Consider the following 21,900-nt stretch of genomic DNA (forward strand, 5'->3'; position numbering starts at 1 on the left):
GACAGGTCAGGTGGGGGCTCATCTTTTTCACTTTCGCCGTGTCTGGGTGGCCTCGATCCAAGACTTCTGGACCGTCAAGACGGTCTCCTCAGGTCATGTTTGGACCTTCAAGGAATCTCCCAGGCTCAGATGGGTCCCGACCTCTCTTCCAGCTTCAGAAGAAAAAAGGCTAATTCTTCTAGCCTATGTGGAATCTTTGTTGGCTCAAGGCGCCATTATCCATGTTCCAGTCATTCAGCGAGGCATGGGAATCTACTCTCCTCTATTTATGGTCCAGAAAAAGAGCGGGGCCTGGAGGCCGGTCATAGATCTAACTCACTTGAACAGTTTTATCAAAAAAGAAAAATTCAAGATGGAGACATTATCCACAATTCAACAATCTGTTCAAGCAGGGGACTGGATGGTCTCCATAGACCTCAAGGACGCCTATTTTCATGTCCCAGTTGCAGAAAATTAAAAGGAGTATCTCCGCTTCTCCGTGGGCGAACGCCATTTTCAATTCACATGCCTTCCCTTCGGGCTATCAACTTCTCCTCGTGTATTTTCAAAAGTTCTGTTGGCAGTGGTGGCTCTTCTGAGGACCAAAGGGATTCGTCTACATCACTACCTAGACGACCTTCTGTTGTTGGCTCAAGACAAGGATCAACTTCTGGTACACAGAGAGCATGTCATCTCCACCCTACAATAGTTCGGGTGGATCTTGAACTTGGAGAAGAGTCAGCTGGACCCATCTCAGCTGCTGGTGTTCTTAGGGGCCCTATTCAACACTTTCAGAGGCACCATCTCGTTGCCAGAAGAGAAGTTGTCAGTGGTCAAGGGGCAGAATCCATCCTGCCCTCTCTGCCTCTCATCTCCAGGCTCTCCAGTGCCTGAAAATTATAGGCACTATGGTAGCGACAATTCCAATGGTGAGGTGGGCACATTGGAGGATGAGGCCTTTTCAGAAGGGTTTCCTTCATCAATGGTCAGGCAAAAAAACCCAGCTGATTCGGATCACCCTATCCATGAGGAATTCCCTTCTGTGGTGGCTCCAACGAGAAAATCTCTGCAACTGCCATTCCATTCTCCTCATCTCATGGATCACCATAACAACGGATGCCAGCAACAGAGGCTGGGGCGCCCACTGTCTGGCGGAAGTGACTCAGGGCACCTGTATTCTCCCCTCCACATGGACGGTGTCAAACATCCTGGAGTTAAGGGCAGCCTTTCAAGCTCTGCTAGCCTTTTGGCATCTGATTTCAGGAGCCTCGGTCTTACTCAGGCTAGACATTACCACAGCAGTAGCGTACATAAGAAGGCAAGGGGGTACCCGAAGTCTATCCCTTCTCCAGCAGGTAGAACCGATCATGACCTGGGCTCAGAGGAACCTGAAGGATCTGACAGCAACATATGTTCCGGGGATTCAGAATGTTCAGGCAGACTTTCTTTCCCGGATACTTCTGGACAACAATGAGTGGTCTCTTCACGAGGAAGTGTTCAATTGGATCCTGACGATGGGGCTTTCCCCGGAAGTTGACCTGTTTGCCTCTCCCTGCAACAAAAAACTTGAGAAGTACTACTCAAGGTACAGGGATCCTCAAGCCTATGGGGTGGATGCCTTGATGGAGAAATGGTGGTTCCACAGGGCCTATGCCTTTCCACCAACTCCTATCATTCATCAGTTCCTGAGGAGACTCAGGTCAGCGACAGCAGAAGTGATAGCCATAATCCCTTATTGGCCCAACAGACCCTGGTTTCCGCTTCTGATGCTCCTCAGTTTTAGGGATCCAATTCCTTTACCATCCAGACCAGACCTTCTGTCTCAAGGGTCGAGATTACATCCTTGCCCGGATCACCTGCGCCTAAAGGCTTGGTTTTTGAAAGGGGGATGGTTGAAGGCTTTAGGCTGTCCTGAAGAAGTCATTCCCACTCTTCTTATGCCCCGTACACACGAGCGGACTTTTCGACATCCAAAGTCCGACGGACTGAGTCCGTCAGACTATCCGATCGTGTGTGGGCTGCAACGGACTTTAGCTTCGCTAAAGTCTGACGGACTTTAGAAATGAAGCATGCTTCAAATTTTCCCGACGGAACTCCGCCGGACCCGGTCCCCTTCGAAAAATCCGTTCGTGTGTATGCTATTCCGACGGACTAAACCCGACGCTAGGGCAGCTATTGGCTACTGGCTATGAACTTCCTTATTCGAATCCAGTCGTACGTCATCACATTCGACTCCGTCGGAGTTTGGTGTGATGGTGTGTGTCCAAGTCCGTTCGGTCGAAAAGTCCGCCAGAACTCCGTCGGAACTCCGTCGGAACTCCGGCGGAACTCCTTTGGAGGTCTGTCGGACATAAGTCCTCTCGTGTGTACGGGGCATTAGTGCACGAAGAAGTAGTACCAATCGGGTATATGAGAGAATTTGGGCGAAGTTTACAAATCACTTGTCTTCAAGGTCCAGTTCCTGTAATACCCTGGCAGTCCGGGACGTTTTAAGCTTTTTACAGTCAGGACTGGATATCTCCCTTTCAGTTAGTTCTCTCTGTGTCCAGGTATCAGCAATTTCAGCTTTTTCTGGAGTCGCATGGGCCAATCATCCCTTGGTCCAACAATTTTTCAAAGGAGCAGTCAGGCTTAGGCCACAAAGGAAGCCTAGATTCCCCAAATGGGACCTTCCATTGGTTCTAGATTTCTTCTCTCAACTTGACAAAACTCTCTCAGTCAGGGAATTAACCCTTAAAACCTCTTTTCTGGTAGCCATAACTTTGGCAAAGAGAATCTCCGAAATTCAGTCTCTAGGTGCAAAGAAACCTTTTCTCACCTTCTTTCCAGATAGGGTAGTCCTAATCAGGGCCGCTGTTAGAAATCATGGGGCCCCATACAGCCTACCTGACTGGGCCCCATTGACCCCGCCCACAACCCATCCTGGCTCCGCCCATAACCCCACCCCTGCCTCCACGCTGTCAGGGCAGGAGGCAGGAGCTGGAACATTTAACATTTACAGCGCCCCACCAATCATAACTGCATCTGAATGGGAGAGATGTCAGTGTTTTGACATCTGTGCCCATTCAGTTTGTGTCTTCATACGGAGCTTTCAATCAGGTCTGCATGAAAAAGGACCTAATTGCAAAGCTTGGGTGAAAGGTTATGAAAGGAGAGTGGTTTGGGGGTGGTAAAAATGCAGCTTGGCTATGTATTTTTACTGTCCCTTCCCCCATCACATGTGTAAAAGTAGCATTTCACTATGTGCTCATGGTCATTATCATTATGATGATCAGTGCACAGCAGGTGCTGTGTGGCTCTGTCAGTGTAACATGACTGTGTGATGCTGACTTTGTTATGGCTGTGCTGAGTTATAGTCTGTAACACACAGTACAGTCATATATCAGGAAAGTCAGCACCACACAGTCATGTTACACTGACAGAGCCATACAGCACCTACTGTGCCCTGATCATCATAATGATAATAACCATGAGCACACAGAGTCTGGGGACTGCACATGCTACAATAGTGTGACCTGTCAGTGTGTGTGTGTGTGTGTGCAGGGGACTGCTTGCCTGTGCACCACTGCCATTGTCCAGATTACTCCTGCTGCTCTGTCTGTCTCAGCCGTCCCAGTGATAAGTCCCTCAAGCTGCAGCACTTACTGGATGAAGGGAGCCGTATAACAGTAATATCCATCCGCCGGAGAGGCATACAGTGAGCAGGAAGAACTTTAGTTTGTGCAGGTATACTGAGAACAGCATGCGGCACAGCATTGTATCCCTGCACCCGAAAATAGAAAAAAAGTCCCTCTTCTGCTTTCACCTCCTGGGCCCCTCTGGTAACCTGATGGGGCCCAGGAAATGAATATATATTCCTTATATATGTTAGTAATCAAGTGGGTGCAGGTTAATATAGTTATTTCGTTTTTTTTTTTTTTTTTTTTAGCTAGAAGTTAAAAGCTGCTCGGGCCCCCCCTGCTGGCCGGGCCCGGTACAACAGGGCTGGTTGTACTGCCCTATCAGCGGCCCTGGTCCTAATTCCGATGTTGGGGACAAATCCCAAGGTTACCTCTGTTTTCCACGAAAACCAGGAAATCAGTCTTCCTACCTTCAATTCTGCTGCAAGTCCGGATCCACATCCACTCGATTTGGGAGTTACGCTAAAACAATATCTGGATGTTACAGCTTCTTTTCGTCAATCTGACTTCCTCTTCGTGTTGTTTAACGGGAAAAATAGAGGCGCTAAGGCCTCCGTTAGATCCATCGCTGCTTGGGTGGTCCAGGCAATCCAATGGGCTTATAGAGAGAAGGGCTTGGCTCCTCCTGAGGCGGTTACAGCTCACTCTACCAGAAGTCTCTCAACCTCATGGGCGGCTTCGCATCATGTTGCGCCTGAAGTAATCTGCAGAGCGGCCTCCTGGTCTTCAATTCATACCTTCATGTCTCACTATTGTGTTGAGGCAGCATCCTTATACTCTGTTGATTTTGGTTTGAAAGTCCTGTCGGCTGACAGTGTTAAATAAATCTTTTTGTTGAGCATTTTGCCCACCCGGGTGTGTTTGGTGAGTTATTTCCCACACGTTGCTGCCATGGAGTCTGTCAGGAAAATGGAAAATTCCTATCAAAATACTTACCGTAATTTTCCTTTCTTGATGGACTCCATGGCAGCAGGAGTTCCCTCCCAAATTGCTGGAGTAGGCTAGTTACCGAACACGGCCAGGGGCAGGGAGCAAAGATTTATGGGAGTAGTGTCCTATAGGGTAGTGGAGGCGAGACTTAACCCACACGTTGCTGCCATGGAGTCCATCAGGAAAGGAAAATTACAGTAAGTATTTTGAAAGGAATTTTCCATTTTTTAAATCTGAATTATATGTGATGGATCAGAACACAATAGTCTAAGTTGGTGAATAAAATTTGAAAAATATACACATAAAACTATTTTTCAGAAATAAATGTGTATGTATGTATTCACCTCCTTTGTTATGAAGCCCATAAAAAGCTCTGGTGCAACCAACTACCTTCAAAAGTCAGATAATTAGTGAAATGATGTCCACTTGTGTGAAATCTAAGTGTCACATGATCTGTCATTACATATACACACCTTTTTGAAAGGCCCCAGAGGCTGCAATACCTAAGCAAGAGGCATCACTAACCACACACTGCCATGAAGACCAAGGAACTCTCCAAACAAGTAATGGACATTGTTGTTGAGAAGTGCAAGTCAGGGTTAGGTTATAAAAAATATCCAAATTTTTGATGATCCATAGGAGCACCATCAAATCTATCATGACCAAATGGAAAGAATATGGCACAACAGCAAACCTGCCAAGAGACTGCCGCACACCAAAACTCACAGATCAGGCAAGGAGGGCATTAATCAGAGAGGCAGCACAGAGACCTAAGCAAACCCTGGAGGAGCTGCAGCGTTTCACAGCAGAGACTGGAATATCTGTACATAGGACGACAATAAGCCATACGCTCCATAGAATTGGGATTTATGGCAGAGTGGCCAGAAGAAAGCCATTACTTTCAGCAAAAAACTAAATGGCCCATTTTGAGTTTACGAAAAGGCATGTGGGAGACTCCCAAAATGTATCGAGGAAGGTCCTCTGGTCTGATGAGACTAAAATGGAACTTTTTGGCTATCAAAGAAAACGCTATGTCTGGCGCAAACCCAACACATCACATCACCCAAAGAACATCATCACAGTGAAACATGGTGGTGGCAACATTATTCTGTGGGGATGTTTTTCAGCAGTAGGGACTGGGAAACTGGTCAGAGTTGAAGGAAAGATGGATGGTGCTAAATACAGGGATATTCTTGAGCAAAACCTGTACCACTCTGTGTGTGATTTGAGGCTAGGATGGAGGTTCACCTTCCAGCAGGACAATGACCCCAAACACACTGCTAAAGCAATACTTGAGTGGTTTAAGGGGAAACATGTAAATTAGTTGGAATGGCCTAGTCAAAGCAAGCCCAGACCTCAATCCAATAGAAAATCTGTGGTCAGACTTAAAGATTGCTGTTCACAAGCACAAACCATCCAACCTGAAGAAGCTGGAGCAGTTTTCCAAGGAGGAATGGGCAAAAATCCCAGTGGTAAGATGTGACAAGCTCATAGAGACTTATCCAAAGTGACTTGGAGCTGTGATAGCCACAAAAGGTGGCTCTACAAAGTACTGACTTTAGGGGGGTGAATAGTTATGCGCATTGACTTTTTCTGTTATTTTGTGCTATTTGTTGTTTGCTTCACAAAAAAAAAGAAAAATCTTCAATGTTGTGGGCATGTTCTGTAAATGAAATGATGCAAATCCTCACACAATCCATGTTATTTCCAGGTTGTGAGGCAACAAAACACGAAAAATGCCAAGGAGGGTAAATACTTTTGCAAGGCACTGTACGGCTTCACAACCTGTGTCCTACTGTGAGTCTCGCTGCTCCTTGCAAATGGTCCCGTACTTTTCTGGGACCTGTGATGTATCCCAGAAGACTGCAGGGAGAAGGAGGGGGCCGAACTTCTAGCTCAGATCACCACTGCGATCTGAGCCGCAAGTGGGAGCGGGTAGCTGTCAAAACCAGGTACTCGCTCTGCCCCAAAAAGTGCCAAGTGTGGCAGTGGAGGGGGGAGGGGGGTGCAAACAAGTGGAGCTTTCCCATGTGTTCTATATTTTGAATAATTTAGGAAGACTTGGGGATATGGGAAAGGGATGAGGTACATGGAATGCTGTGTTGTGGTTTTGAAGTACTATTGTGTACTCTTTTTTGACATTTTATTAAACTTTTAAGACAGTGCAGACAATTTACTATTTACTTTTCTTTGAATTAGGAGACCCATCATTACCTATGACTACGCACAGCACATTGACATCACCTACCACATCTGGTAAGTTTATTGTATATACATTAGCTCTGCTCCGGTTTTAGGTATTTAAATGATTAAATATAGATGCAATATATAATGTAATTGTTTGTGTTTTCTTTATATATACAGTATCTCAGGGCTCAAAATTTCAAGTCCTGAGCTAACCAGGCCTTAACAGTTACTCGCCACCAGTTGCCCCACCCAGTCGCTATCCTGCCCCGCCACTAATTCCACCTCTAAACACGCCCTCATAAATTATCTCATGAAATTACACTGTTATATATTTTATGCAGAATTAAGTTACAAAAATAAATATTAACAAATTTATCAATGCCCATCAGTGCAGTCCCCCCCCCCCCCGATACGTCTCCTCACTCGCCCTCAGCTAATTTCCACTTGCCAAATGCAAACAGGTGAGTGGAAATTTTGAGGGCTGCAGTGGCTTATTAGATAATATATATTGTCGGGTTCCAAGGGGTAAATAGGGGCTGGGAGAAACTTCAGTCTACTTAAAGTTTGCATTATTCAAAACAGGAAAATAATTAAAAATAATTTGGTGAGCCAAACATTATGGCCGCCAGTCACCCTTGATCATTCGGGGGAAAGACAGAATGGCGGTCTGCCTATGTAAACAAGGCAGACCATCGTTCTGTCACAGAGGAAGAGATAGATCGGTGATTCCTACTAATCAGGAACATCGATCTTTCTCTTTGTCTAGTGTAAGCATCCCCCACACAGTTAGAAAGCACAAATAGGGAAGAGAACACATTTAACTCTTTGATTACGCCTGATGTTAACCCCTTCCCAGCCAGTTTCTTTTATACAGTGTAAGTGCATTTTTTTTAGCACTGATCACTGTATTCGTGTCACTGGTTCCCCAAAAAAGTGTCACTTTGTCCACAGCAATGTCGCTGTCCTGCTAAAAGTCACTGATCGCCACCATTACTAGTAAATGTGTTTTTTATTACATATTTTTATTGGAAATGTTTTATAGCAGAAAGTAAAAAATATTGTTTTGTTTTTTTCAAAATTGTTGCTCTTTTTATGTTTATAGCGCAATAAATAAAATCTGGTGATCATATGCCACCAAAAGAAAGCTCTATTTGTGGGGAAAAAAAGACAGAAAAAAATGGCCTGGTCATTATGGGGGTAAATCCGCCTGGGGCTGAAGTGGTTAATTATAATAGAATTTTTTTTTTGTTCTTTCGGATTTTCATTTGTATTTTCAGACTTTCGAATTTTCATTCTTATCTTTCGAATTTTCATTCTTTTAGATAATTTGTTTTGGGAAAAATTTGTTAAACGGTATTTTGTCAATTCAGATGTTTCTGAATTAACGAATATGCCGAATGTTACCGGAAAACTAATTTGGAACAAAACAAATTGCACATGTCTATTAATCTCCCTCTGTTACATAGTTACATAGTAGGTGAGGTTGAAAAAAGACACAAAGTCCATCAAGTCCAACCTATGTGTGTGATTTTATGTCAGTATTACATTGTATATCCCTGTATGTTGTGGTCATTCAGGTGCTTATCAAATAGTTTCAATGCTCCCCGCTGGAACAAACGGTGTCTTATTAAACTCCCTTCCATGGAAAAATGTTATCCCTATGGTGGGGTCACCAGTGCGGTATTTGTAAATTGAAATCATATCCTCTCTCAAGCATCTCTTCGAGAGAGAGAATAAGTTCAGTGCTCATAACCTTTCTTCATAACTAATATCCTCCAGACCCTTTATTAGCTTTGTTGCCCTTCTTTGTACTTGCTCCATTTCTAGTACATCCTTCTTGAGGACTGGTGCCCAGAACTGGACAGCATACTCTAGGTGCAGCCGGACAAGAGTCTTGTAGAGTGGGAGAATTACCGCTTTATCTCTGGAGTTAATCCCCTTTTTATAGCAGTGCTGTTCCCTCTGCAACCTGCTGATAGGCACCATTCTGGTCCTGGGCCTGCATATGGAACAGCAAAGGCCAGGATACATGGTGGGGATAGTCAGCCAGGACTGAAGGAGGCAAATTCACTGTGGTCACTTGCCACAGAAAGCCCATCACTGCCAGGTATAATAGGGGTTAAATTAAACCTATTTGCAGCACAGTTAAGAACTATCTGTAAAATAATTTCTTTGCCACTTTTGACCTTCTCTGCCTCCTTGGTAAACAATCTACTCTGACAGCCTTTCACAGCTGATGCAAGCAGCACGCAAGCAGCTGTAGAGTATTGTTTATGCAATACCCCTTATTGGCTCATTTTAATTATTAAAGATTCCAGCGTTCAGGATAACTGAACTTGTTCAAGCTTTATAAAGCGTATTGCCTAAACTCCAAACTTTCTGCATAGAGATTCAAGACATACAGCTTCTACTCCCTAAACATTGTCACAATCCATTTCACTCTCTCCCAAAATGTGATATATGCACAGCATTCTTGTACATTATGGTTGGCACATGTCTGTGTTTGCCCTTCTACAGTACTGACAGTTCAGAGTTGTGAATTGCTGCTCTTTCTGCCTTTGCCACAATCTCCCACACCACTTTTTTGGGTCCTTCCTCTTCTGCCTTTGGATAACCACTGATGATGTAACTCTTGGTATGCAAGCTTGAGTTACGTTAATTCAGCGCTTGGCTCCATCCATGGAAATGTAGGCCGCACCTATCCCTCCTTCAATACCCAATTTACCTTTAATAAATAAATACACTCGCGACGTACTTGGAATATAATTGGTCGAAACACGTTTATTGGTGTAAACTGTAAATATCTTAAATTCATTCAATCATTTTATTAATTGATAAAATTCTCACCTGTAAATAATAAATATAAACAGCTCAGTCTTCAGGACTCGAACAATACCATATATCAAAAGACAAGTCCCCCCTTTTAACTTTGAAGGATGACAAAACCACATAAAGTGCCTGCGACAAGGATGGGGGGATGGGGAGCTTGTTGCTGTAATCTGACCAGCTGTGAGGAGATCCCCATGGAGGACTCCTTTATATAACCTTGCCCCACTTCCAGAATGTTCCCACTGGTCATGTGGCCTTTTGAACCTTTCTGGTTGGATCAATGAAATTCCCTACCTATACTCCAGTGTTACCTGACCCTATTTTCCCGTCTGACCTACTGTACATTTTTCTTAAAGTGACATGCCTTTTTTTTATATATATATATAACTAAATATTATATCTGTCCTGGCGGTAGCCACATGTCCATGCTGTTCAGGTCTTTATCCCTCTCAGGCCATTCTAGACATCTTAATGACGCCAAGAATTGGCAGTTACTGAGTACTGCACAACAAATGTGCACAAGCAAAAGGAAAGGGATTTTTGGTAGAAGAGTCACATAAAATCTCTTTTGACAAAATAACATAGGTCACTCCATTAAAAAAAAAAAAAAAAGTTCCACTTTTATTGGCTACTTACTAAACATGTGCAGAAATGCAACATTTGGCTAAATGACCCAGAATTAGAACACCAGAGGATCTGCATATCATAGATGATATGTACAGTCATGATGACTTGATTATTTGGGGGTTTTAATGCACGATAAAATGGATCACAACCCTTTAAATTGTTTCTAAGGCCAAGACACTTTTACTTTCATGCATTCCCTGCATTGAGTTAAAAAAAATGTCCTAGTGATTTTATCCTCCCCTCACCTCCCTATATACTGTACTTACCTGCTTCCTTTCTAGATTCAGCACTGTGCCTGTTTGCAGCAGCACTGGTCTGTGTTCCTCTCCTCACAGGCACACACAGGCAGCAGAGGGAGCCATTGGCTCCTGCTGCTGTCAATCAAATCCTGTGAGGAGGGAGCGGGGCCCAAGCCACACTGTGTGTGTCTATGGAGCAAGCCTGCAGGAGTGCAATAGCAAGTGGCTTGCTATGGGGTCACACTCAGAAGAGGAGTAACCAAGATCACCAGCAGGGGACCCCAGAAGAGGAGGTAAGTATAACATGTTTGTTATTGTAATTAAAAAAAAACATTATACAGTACTTTGCAACACCTTACAATGATCCTAAGAGATCACAAACTTTTTGCAGGGGACAACAGTCACATTCAATTCAATTTTCTTGTCGCTTGAGTCTATTAATGTTGTTAGGTTGGGGTATGCAACTATGAAACCCACTAGCCACAGCAATGCACCTAACAATGGAAATCATCTGTCAACACTTTAGGTATTCTCTATACAACTTCAAGATTCCCTTATAACTCAAATTGTCTCATGAAGACTTTACATGATGCTGGTGCTTGGAATACCCATTTTTTCATTTGGGTTTGATAATGTTAACACGTTGTAACTCTTATGTCTTGCTGAAATTTATTTCACAGCCATTCATAAGTAAAATGCCGCATACACACGACCGGACTTTCCAGCAGAAAAGGTCCGATGGTCTTCCCGACGGACTTTCAGCGGAGTTACAACGAACGAACGGACTTGCCCACACACGAACGGACTAAAGCCGCGTACACACGGGTGGACTGTCTGTCCAACTTAGTCCGCTGAAACACATTTCAGCGGACAGTCCGCTCGTGTGTGGGCTTCAGCGGACTTTTTCAGCGGACAGTCTGCCGGACTAAGTCTTTCGGAATTTCCGTAATACAGTCCGTCCAACTTTGGTTTCAGCGGACAGTCCGCTCGTGAGTAGGCTAGTTGGACGGACTAAGTATGGCGCATGCTTAGAAAGGATTTACACGGCGGAAGGTTGCATTGCTGAGTATTGGACGTCCTATTTCTAGTCCCATCGTACGTGCTGTACACGTCATCGCACAAAACTTTCAACGGACTGTCTGTTCATCGTGTGTGGTCAAGTCCGTTCATTCAAAAGTAGGACGGACTGTCCGTCGGATTGTCTGACGGACTTAGTTGGCCAGACAGTCCGCCCGTGTGTACGCGGCTTCAGTCCGTTCGAAAGTCTGTTCATTTTTAACATGATAACGTAAGACGGGACTAAAAAAGGAAGTTCAATAGCCAGTAGCCAATAGCTTCCCTTGCGTCGTATTTAGTCAGTCGGACTAGCATACAGACGAACGGTTTTCCCGATAGGAATTGAGTCTGCCGGACAGGTTTGAAACATGTTCTGTTTCTAGGTCTGTCTGATTTTTTTTTTACTGAAAAAATATGGGATTAGCCCACACACGATCAGATTGTCCGTCGGACCTAGTCTGCCGGAAAGTCCGGTCATGTGTACGCGGCATTACTCTATCATCGAGACAGATTCGATTTCATTTTTTGTGAATGTCCACATGCATGGGGCGCCATCAAGAGTCAGGCAGAATGGGGCTCTAGACAAGGTGGGAGCTTTGGCCTGCTTTGCTTTGAATGACATTCATTAGGATGAATCAAATGGAATAGTATTGCATTGTCTATACTGGCATGGCTTCATCAGGAACTGACTACCTATACGTAAATCATCCCTTTGTGAAGTTACAGGCAGGTTCACAGCTTTGACCAACTGTGAATGGATGATCCAGCTCTGCATGGTATGGTGGAAAACGTGCTTATATGATGCAGTTGAATTACTTTTATTGTCCCATGTACTTTTTTTGGGAACATAAATGTACAGTTTAAGACATGTTTGTTCACAGAAAGAGCAACTGAGTGCAAAAAAATAACTATTTAACTATTTAATCAATGATCAATAAGCAATGACCTGGTTGTGTTTCTTGATTCAATGCAGATCAACAGCATTATACAGCTTTTCCAACTACTGGAGAATCTACAATATACATTATGGACACCACCAGCTCAACAACTTCTGGTAAGCAACGGATGCCATATTAAAACATTTAGAGTAGAAAATTATAGATTGGATACAAATTAGTGTTGATGTGATAACAGTACAGATTCCCTTATTGTGTAGACTGTGCCCAAGAGGTGTACTACTTAGGCAAAATGTCAATAAACACTGTGTGGCCACTTTATTAGATATATCTGTACTTAAAAAGTGAGAGCCTGCTGCAGCAACTGAATACATGAAGCATGCAGACATTAACAAGAGATTTAGGTGGTGTTAGGATAGGATTTTGATCTAAATGACTTTGGCTGTGGAATGGCTGTTGGTTCAGAATTTGATTGTTGCAATATCTAAGAAAATGCTGACTTCTTGGGATTATGAAGCATTAGAGCATCTAGAGCAGACATATGCAATTGGCAGACCTCCAGCTGTTGTAGAACTACAAGTCCCATGAGGCATAGCAAGACTCTGACAGCCACAAGCATGACACCCAGAGGCAGAGGCACGATGGGACTTGTAGTTTTGCAATAGCTGGAGGTCCGCTAAATGCATATCCCTGATCTAGAGTTTACAGCATACATTGTGTAAAAACTGAAAAAAAAAACATACACCTAGTGAGAGGCAGTTCTGTGTATGTTAATAATAGAGGCCAAAAGGACAATAACCACACTTGTTTAGGCTAAGAGTAAGTCCATATCTACTTAAATGGCCACTCTTAAACAGTGGCAGGCAGAATAGCATATCTGAATGCACAGCACATCAAACCTTCACGACAATAGATTACAGTTGGTCTCCAGTCCTGTTCGCAAAGATTAGGAAAATGGTGCTTCACTGGATGGAGAATCACTATAACTGGAAGCTCTAATAATTCCTGACCCAACAGATCACATTTTTTAATGCAACATGCACGTACTATGTTCAGACTGTGCCACACACAGATCCAAGAATTCAACCCATCTTGTACCGATTTTAAAATGTTTTCTTTTTTTTTCTTTATAAATAGCCATGTCTCTTTTAGCCAGTTCACTAAAAGCATTTATATTCTGTGTAGCGCACTGCCCCCTTGGGGGCTGCTGATTTGTTCTATTTCCCACTGGCTATCCCTGACACTCAGGACCACCCTTCCCTTTGAAACCTTGGGTTCCATGTTTGCAGTATAAACATCACAATCTATTGTAAGTAAATAATACAATAAGTTTACTGGAAAATAACTTTGTTGCTCAAAATAACACCTATTACAGTTGAGTCCTATGACAAATAATAACGGTGAAAATATTGTCAAAGATTACTATTGAACACACTCTGAACAACTGAGGTGTGCAGACGTGTCTCCAAGTGGGACTAGTGTCCAAAGTGACAATGCCTTAACTCTGGGCACCTTCACACTTCCAGTATGGCCACACTAATCACTCCAACACAAGGTTATCAAACACAGTACAGTACAATTACTCAAGGAATCCTCCCTGATGTATGATGCAGTCCGTTGATACTGGAACTGAAACACAAAGTCACCAAATGAGAAGTGTAGTCTCTGTTCTTCTTTGTTCTGCTAGCTATTATACTGTAGTGTTTATAATCCAAGGCTTCAACAAGTACTGAAGTGGTATAAGATGAAGGGTGGTAACAATTCCTACTCTGCAACACACTTGTAAATATCTACAGTGTAGGTATCCCTTAACCGTCAGTCATCTATTAATAAAGTATAGGCTTTGAGGCCTGATTAAACTCAGTCTATGTGAATGAGACCTCCCTGTGGAACTGCAGGTTTCAGTAACTCTGTATGAAGAGTCTAGTGCATTAAATAACTTCTGGGCATCAGCCCTCTCTCCGCACCAGGCCTGGAAAGCTGAGAACCTCCGCTCCAGTTAACTCAGTCCTGCTGCCAGTCAGCACTATCACGCTGCTCTACTCTGCAAGATGACCTGGACCTGGACCCACGCTTGGCTCCGTCAGGGGTTCTGGATCCTCAAACCCGATCACACAGCTCCTCCAGCACACTGTACTAAGACACAGTCAATGGTTGCTGTTCCGCTCCGCGCTCTCTGGAACACTCCTCCACAGATCCTTGCAGGCAGGCCACGTGTCCAGAAGAGAGAGAAAATGGCCACGCCGGGCCTTTTATTACCTACCCAGCATGCAGTTCAGCCACTCAGTGTTCATGGGTAGGTGAGTGGGCATTGTGGGTAGATGAGTCCTTTTACAAAGTAAACAATTAAGTCACTTCCTGCTTAGCTGTAATGTGAAAGCTAGATAAGTCTTTTACATTGTATACCTTCTCCAATCGAGCCTCATGTTCTTCCAGAGTCTTCCCAAACACAATAATGTCATAAAGGTATACCAGAACCTCCGCGAGATTCATGTCTCCAACCATCCTCTCCACAAGGTGTTGGAACATGGCAGGGGCCCACGACAGACCCTGAGGCATTCGATTGAACTCATAGAAACCCAACGGGCATGTAAATGCAGTCTTCTCCTGATCTTCCGGATCCATGGGAATTTGGTAATACCCACTCTTCAGATCCAACACACTGAACCACTTGGCTCCAGTAAGGCACTGCAATGCATCTTCAATGCGGGGGGTGGTGTATTGATCAGGGATGGTGCGCCAATTCAACGTGAGGTAGTCAATACACATGCAGAGGGACCCATTCTTCTTCTTCACTACCACGGTAGGAGAGGCATAGGGGCTCCTAGATTCTTGCATTACCCCTGACTTTTTTAACTCAGACAGCTGTTCTCTCAAGTATTTCAGGTATCCCCTGTGCTCTCTCAAGGAATGGCTTGTCCTCCTGAAGACGAATCCTGTGCTTGGCACTCCTCGTACTTCAAACATCAAAATCATTTTTGGCAAACAACTTCTCCCATCTCTTCAACTGAGTCTTCGTCCTTTCCTGCCAGGGGGAAGGCAGGTTCTCTGTACAGTGCTGTAGCTCCTTCTGTGGGCTCTAACTGTTCCCCCCCACTCTTCACTTCCTCCGGAAGTACCTGATTGGCAGCACTGACCTGCCCCACTAGCATCCGAGGCCCCAGCATTATCGGCTGGTCAGTCACATTCTTCAATTGGATGGGCACTCTCTTCCCAGTTTGGCGCAGGTCCTGGGTTGGAACCAACTCAGGAACCATCTCCAATCCTGTTGTTCGGGCCCTCTCATACGTTTCCAGTACTACAAATGGGCCTGGCTGATCCCATGTTAGCTTAACGGTGGTCTTCACGTGAGCAACCTCTCCCGGCCATATGGTCCTTTTTCTGCCTTCTAATTTCCACAGCCGCCCTTACTTCTCCTTTCGGTGCTTTCTTCTCTTCGACCACCCATTAATACGCTTGTCGTAACTGCGGCTGAGATTTGAATTGGAATGTAGCCATCGTAAGGACACGTAAAGGAATATGACTTAAATGTTTGTCATAGAAATCTTGATACAACAGTGTAATTTGTGCCCCTGTATCCAGTAAAGCCTTAGTGTAGACTCCTTCTATCTTCACGGATACAAGGGGAGGAAGGCCCCACTAATCTGTCCGGGAAACTCTCTGAGTGCCCCTTAATGTTGGTAGGGCTATCCATCTTCCTTTCTTTTTTTTTCTTGGAATTATGATCACTAATCCTGGGCGAAGTGTTGAAGTTCCTTTGAGTGGTGTCCACCATGCAGGCTTTCTCGTAAACATTCTGAAGAGGTCCAGCCGGAGTCCTAGAGACTGGTGAAGCACTGACTTTCTGCACCTGGTTCCCTGATCCCGGTGTAGGGTTGCTTATCCATCCACTTGTCTTCCTGAGGTTGTCTTCCATTCATACCCTTCCTCACTTTCATCTTCCACACTTTCCACTGATACTGACTGAGCAACAACCCTCTCACTCCGCTGTGGGGTGCCAGTGACCAGCTGGCTTCTTTGCCTTTTTTTTTCCAGGATGGCCTCTTCTTTTCGCACTAAACACATCAATTCCAGATAGGAAGGAATCTTGCTGGTGCCTTTTAGGAGTAACCAAAGAACAATGAGATTGTTCGGTCTAGCCCCTTGTAAGGTCCATTCTACCCTGACTTTTTCCGCCTCTTTGGGGCCTTCTTTAAAATGATTTGATGCAAGATCTGGTCTAAATGGACAATGTAATCTGACAACTTCTCTCCCTTCTTCTGATGAGTATCTTCAAACCAATACATCAGATCAGATAATTTTTCTACCCTTCCATACACAGCAAAAGGGGATTTGATGTAATCCCTGGCATCAGTCTGGTTTTCCTCTCCTAAAACTTCTGATGACATCAGCTGTTGGACTTAGCAAGCTTTCGCTAATCCACCTTCTCCCTAAATGTCCCGGGACATTCCAATCCTCTAGGGCTTGCATGGCCTGGTCCATCCAACTCTCGAAGTCTTCTTCTCCCTCTGGCCTTGGTATTCATCCTGGCAATATCGGCAGCTTCCGATACCTCTCAGTCATGGATTTCTGGTGGCATTGTATCAGATTGTCCACCAAGCGGCTCATGTCCAAATAAAAGGAAGCTGGCGGCATCCTAGGCTCAGAGTTCTCTCCTCTTCCTGGAAAAACGGAGTTTGAACTGCCCCTCATTGAGCTCCTTGCCAACAGAGTCACTGGAGGCTTTTCTTCTGATTCTTGTACAGGAACCACCCACCCATCCAGGCCTTCTGCTAAGCTCACCATTCCTTCTTTGAACTCTGTTGGAGTGCCTTCTTTCCACTCTAAGAGGACATACCGTATTTGCCGGCATATAAGACAACCTTTTACATGTAAAAAAATTGGCCAAAAAGCAGGGGTCATCTTATACGCCGGGTCAGCCCCTCGGATGCCTGCTTGGTGTTCGGTAATACTGTATGTAGCTTCTGCTACATACAGTATATACCGTTGAGCCAATCCTGGTGAGCGATGTATTCAAATGAATACAGAGCCTGCTCGGATTGGAGTAACGACCTCTGCCAATCCGAGCAGGCTACTCTGTAGCCTGCTCGGATTGGCTTGGAGAGTCAGAGAGGCACGGGCTGATGATGTTACAGCCTCTGCCAATCCAAGCAGGCTTTGTATTCATTAATAGAATACATCGCTCACCGTGATTGGCTCCAGCAAATGCAGGAAGAAGGAAGAAATATGAAGCCTTGGAAGCCTCGTAAGCCTCTAAAGCTGGGTCGTCTTATACGGTAAGTACAGTTTTAAAAGCGTTTTCGTCCAGTAAGATTAGAGGGTCGTCTTATATTCCGGGTTGCCTTATACACCGGCAAATACGGTAGGTAAAATCTTCCTGCACGTCCTGCTTTAGGTCTAACAGATAACAGTCTTGTTCTGGTACCGCTATCCTCATCAGCTGCCGCACCTCTCTGTCAAACCATTGGTCTCCTGGCAGTCTCGGAATGGTGGTTTTATGGGACGAACCCCCAAATTCTCGACTTCATAGAGTGTCCGTGGCTGGGTCCATAAGTTCCTCTACTCTGGACCCCTCTCCTGATCTATTCAGGCATTCCAGCTGGGAAATCTCGGTGGGACCTCCATGTAGCGCACTACCCCCTTGGGGGCTGCTGATTTGTTCTCTTTCCCACTGGCTATCCCTGACACTCAGGACCACCCTTCTATCTGAAACCTCGGGTTCCATGTTTGCAGTAAAAAGATCATACTCTATTGTAAGTAAATAATACAATACGTTTACTGGAAAATAACTTTGTTTCTCAAAATAACACCTATTACAATTGAGTCCTATGACAAACAATAATGGTGAAAATATTGTCAAAGATTACTATTGAACACACTCTGAACAACTGAGGTGTGCAGACACGTCTCCAAGTGGGACTAGTGTCCAGAGTGACAATGACTTAGCTCTGGGCATCTTTCCACTTCCAGTACGGCCGCACTAATCACTCTAACATAAGGTTAACCGTCAGTCATCTATTAATGAAGTATAGGCTTTGAGGCCTGATTAAACTCAGTCCATGTGAATGAGACCTCCCTGTGGAACTGCAGGTCTCAGCAACTCTGTATGAAGAGTCTAAGTGTGTTAAGTGCGTTAAATAGCTTCTGGGCGTCAGCCCTCTCACCACACTAGGCCTGGAAAGCTGGAAACCTCCGCTCCGGTTAACTCAGTCCTGCTGTCAGCCAGCACTGTCACGCTGCTCTGCTCTGCAAGATGACCGGGACCCACGCTTGGCTCCATCTGGGGTTCTGGATCCTCAAACCCGATCACACAGCTCCTCCAGCACACTGTACTAAGACACAGTCAATGGTTGCTGTTCCGCTCCGCACGATGTAGGCCGTGCTCTCTGGAACACTCCTCCACAGATCTTTGCAGGCAGGCCACATGTCCAGAAGAGAGAGAAAATGGCCACACCGGGCCTTTTATTACCTACCCAGCATGCAGTTCAGCCACTCAGTGTTCATGGGTAGTTGAGTGGGCATTGTGGATAGGTGAATCCTTTTACAAAGTTGACAATTAAGTCACTTCCTGCTTAGCTGTAATGTGAAAGCTAGATAAGTCTTTTCCATTGACTACCAGTAAAGGGAGCAAAATACCAATCTATTAACATGGTCCTATTGATAACATTGCCTGGTAAAGACTACAGCGCTACATCTGCTATGTATGGGGATGTCCCCCCCCCCCCCCCCCCATGACCACTTCCCTTTTGCTTGGTTATCTGTGGTTTCATTATTTACTGACGCATAACTAGAATGCAGTTCAGAAGAATTTGTGACTTTTCTCTGATTTTCATCTGCATATTCCTTTTAAGTAAGTAATTCTAAGTACTGAAGGCAGAGGGCCCAGCAAAATATCCAGGTAATTGGCATTTTCAAAAGCAGAGGTCAGCAATGGAAGCCCCTATGTTTCGGTAATAACAGTTTTTGTTTAAATTGACCCTCCACATGGTCACTTTTCTCAAAAAACACCCTATAAAAGAACAGGCTCTATATTTAACTTTCTGACAGTCCATGTTGAAATGGCTTTGTCTACCCCCTTTCCCTCCACTGCAGCATATATTCCACAATTTCAGGTGTGTAGAATACCTGATCCCCTATTACGTGCGATTGTTTCCCCTGCTGGCTTGAACATCATTACAGGATGCATAAGGTATATGTGGCAGATGACTATTTGACTCACCTAAAATGTAATTCTATGGCTTAGGGAAAAAGCAAAGCATGGTGCCTTAACACATGGGCCTCCAGAAAGACAAGTGCAGAGTCTGTTCTTTTACAGGGTGTTCTTTGAAAAAGAGATGTTTATCTCATAATTGATGCAGATTTTTTCAATCGATCTAACTAAAGAGCTGTTCTCGTATTTACATACTGTTTCAAATTCCGGTTAATCTACTATCCTGTTTTTCAACATTTTTTCACTCTTAATTTTCGGAAAATGTGATATCAAATAATTTTGTATCAGAACATTCTGTGCTGGTCATTAAGGGTTTAAAATAGTTAAAAAATTATTTTCTGTGAATAAAAAGCTAAGCTCCAGCTAATTTTTTTTTTTTACATTTTGAACAGAGTAGGGAATGGATATAACTTGTGTCAGGCTTTATTACTATCTGTCTACCAAACTTTCATCAATAGAACACAGTACTGCAGATTCACAAACACATCTTTATTATAATAAAATAATGACTTGAAGTCCCCATTCACACTAATGCTAATTCTATGCAGATTTGATCCGATCCAAAAGCCATAGACTTGCATGTCATCTGAAAAAAACATTGTTTTCAATGAAGGCTACTTACATTTATGCGGTGCAATTCTGATCTGGTTTAACCACTTCCTGACCGGCGCACGACGATGTACGTCAACAGAATGTCACGGACAGGCAAATTGGCATACAGGTATGTCAATTTGAAATTGCCGGCGGCGCGCGCGTGCCGGTCGGGACCCCCGTGAGTCAGGTCGCGATTCCCGCGAACTTGATCGTCACGGGGATACCCACGATCGTTTCACGGGGAGGCTGAACGGGGAGATGCGGAAGTAAACAGCATCTCTCCGTTCTGCCTAGCAATAAGTGACACTGATCTCTGCTCCCTGTGATTGGAGCAGAGATCAGTGTTCACTAACACACAGCCACGCCCCCCACAGTTAGTAACAGGCCCCTAGGACACACTTAACCCCTACACTGTCACCCCCTGGTTAACCCCTTCACTGCCAGTGTCATTTACACAGGAATCAGTGCATTTGTATAGCACTGATTGATGTATAAATGACAATGGTCCCAAAAATGTGTCAAAAATGTCCGATGTATCTGCCATAATGTCACAGTCACAATAAAAGTTGCTGATCGCCGCCATTACTAGTAAAAAAAAAAAATATTAATAAAAATGCCATAAAACTATCCCCTATTTTGTAAACGCTATAAATTTTGCGCAAACCAATCAATAATCGCTTATTGCGATTTTTTTACCAAAAATATGTAGAAGAATACGTCTCGGCCTAAACTGAGGAAATTTTTTTTTTTTCGATTTTTTTGGGGGATATTTATTATAGCAAAAAGTTAAAAATAATGCGCTTTTTAAAAAATGTACGCACTTTTTTCTTTATAGCGCAAAAAATAAAAACCGCAGGGGTGATCAAATACCACCAAAAGAAAGCTCTATTTGTGGGAAAAAAAGGACGTCAATTTTGTTTGGGAGCCATGTTGCACAACCGCGCAATTGTCAGTTAGAGACGCAGTGCCGAATCGCAAAAAGTGGTCTGGTCTTAAGCCAGCAAAATGGTCCGCTCTGAAAGTGGTTAAAAAAGGGTCCTGTGCGTCTTCAATGGGACCGGATTAAGATCGCAATCCTATGTTCACATCAAAGCGAATCCAGCAGTTCTTTTTCTAGATTTTACATATATCCCTCCTTCTGCTGCTCCACTCCTCTCCTGTGAATAGCGGGTTGTTAAGAATACTGGCATTAAACCCCCCCCCCCCAAAATCCTTACCAGACCCTTATCCTTGCATGCAGCCCAGCAGGCCAGGAAAGGGGAGGGTGAGCAAGCTCGGCGTCCTGAACGATACCAGGCCACATGCCCTCAACATTGGGAGGTGTTTTGGGGTACAGAGCATCTTGTTCCCATGTTTATGAGGACAAGGGCCTCTTCCCCACAACCCTATTCTGGTGTTTGTAGGAGATGACTTGCCCCATTTAACAAGGAAGCCCCTAGATTCTTCTGGGCTGCATGCTTGGATAGGTGTCGGGAATGGATTTTGGGGGGACCCCACACATTTATTTAATTTTTTTAGATTTTCTAATACCGGCATACTTTTGTTCACATTCAGCTGTCAGCAGGGAATCATGCTGACAGCTGATAAGTCATCGGATGGTAAGGATGCGGGGGCCCTCGCTCCTTAACAATCGACTATTCACTGGTTGTAAATGCGTTTTCAGGGGATGGGGC

At 44.3% G+C, this 21,900-nt stretch overlaps 1 protein-coding gene across 3 annotated transcripts in view; it reads left to right on the forward strand.

The window, feature by feature from the left end:
- Positions 1-21,900, forward strand: part of IL15RA (interleukin 15 receptor subunit alpha) — a 214,716-nt gene that overhangs the window by 89,645 nt on the left and 103,171 nt on the right. For all 3 annotated transcript variants that reach the window (XM_077473412.1, XM_077473413.1, XM_077473411.1), the window contains 2 exons: positions 6,789-6,845; positions 12,501-12,581. In XM_077473412.1, coding sequence (XP_077329538.1) covers positions 6,789-6,845; positions 12,501-12,581 — 138 coding nt within the window. The remainder of the gene's footprint in view (positions 1-6,788; positions 6,846-12,500; positions 12,582-21,900) is intronic.

The sequence above is a fragment of the Lithobates pipiens genome, unplaced genomic scaffold, assembly GCF_037356315.1.
Source record: "Lithobates pipiens isolate NorthernLeopardFrog02 unplaced genomic scaffold, aLitPip1_a1.2 Scaffold_8, whole genome shotgun sequence".
NCBI lineage: Eukaryota > Metazoa > Chordata > Amphibia > Anura > Ranidae > Lithobates > Lithobates pipiens.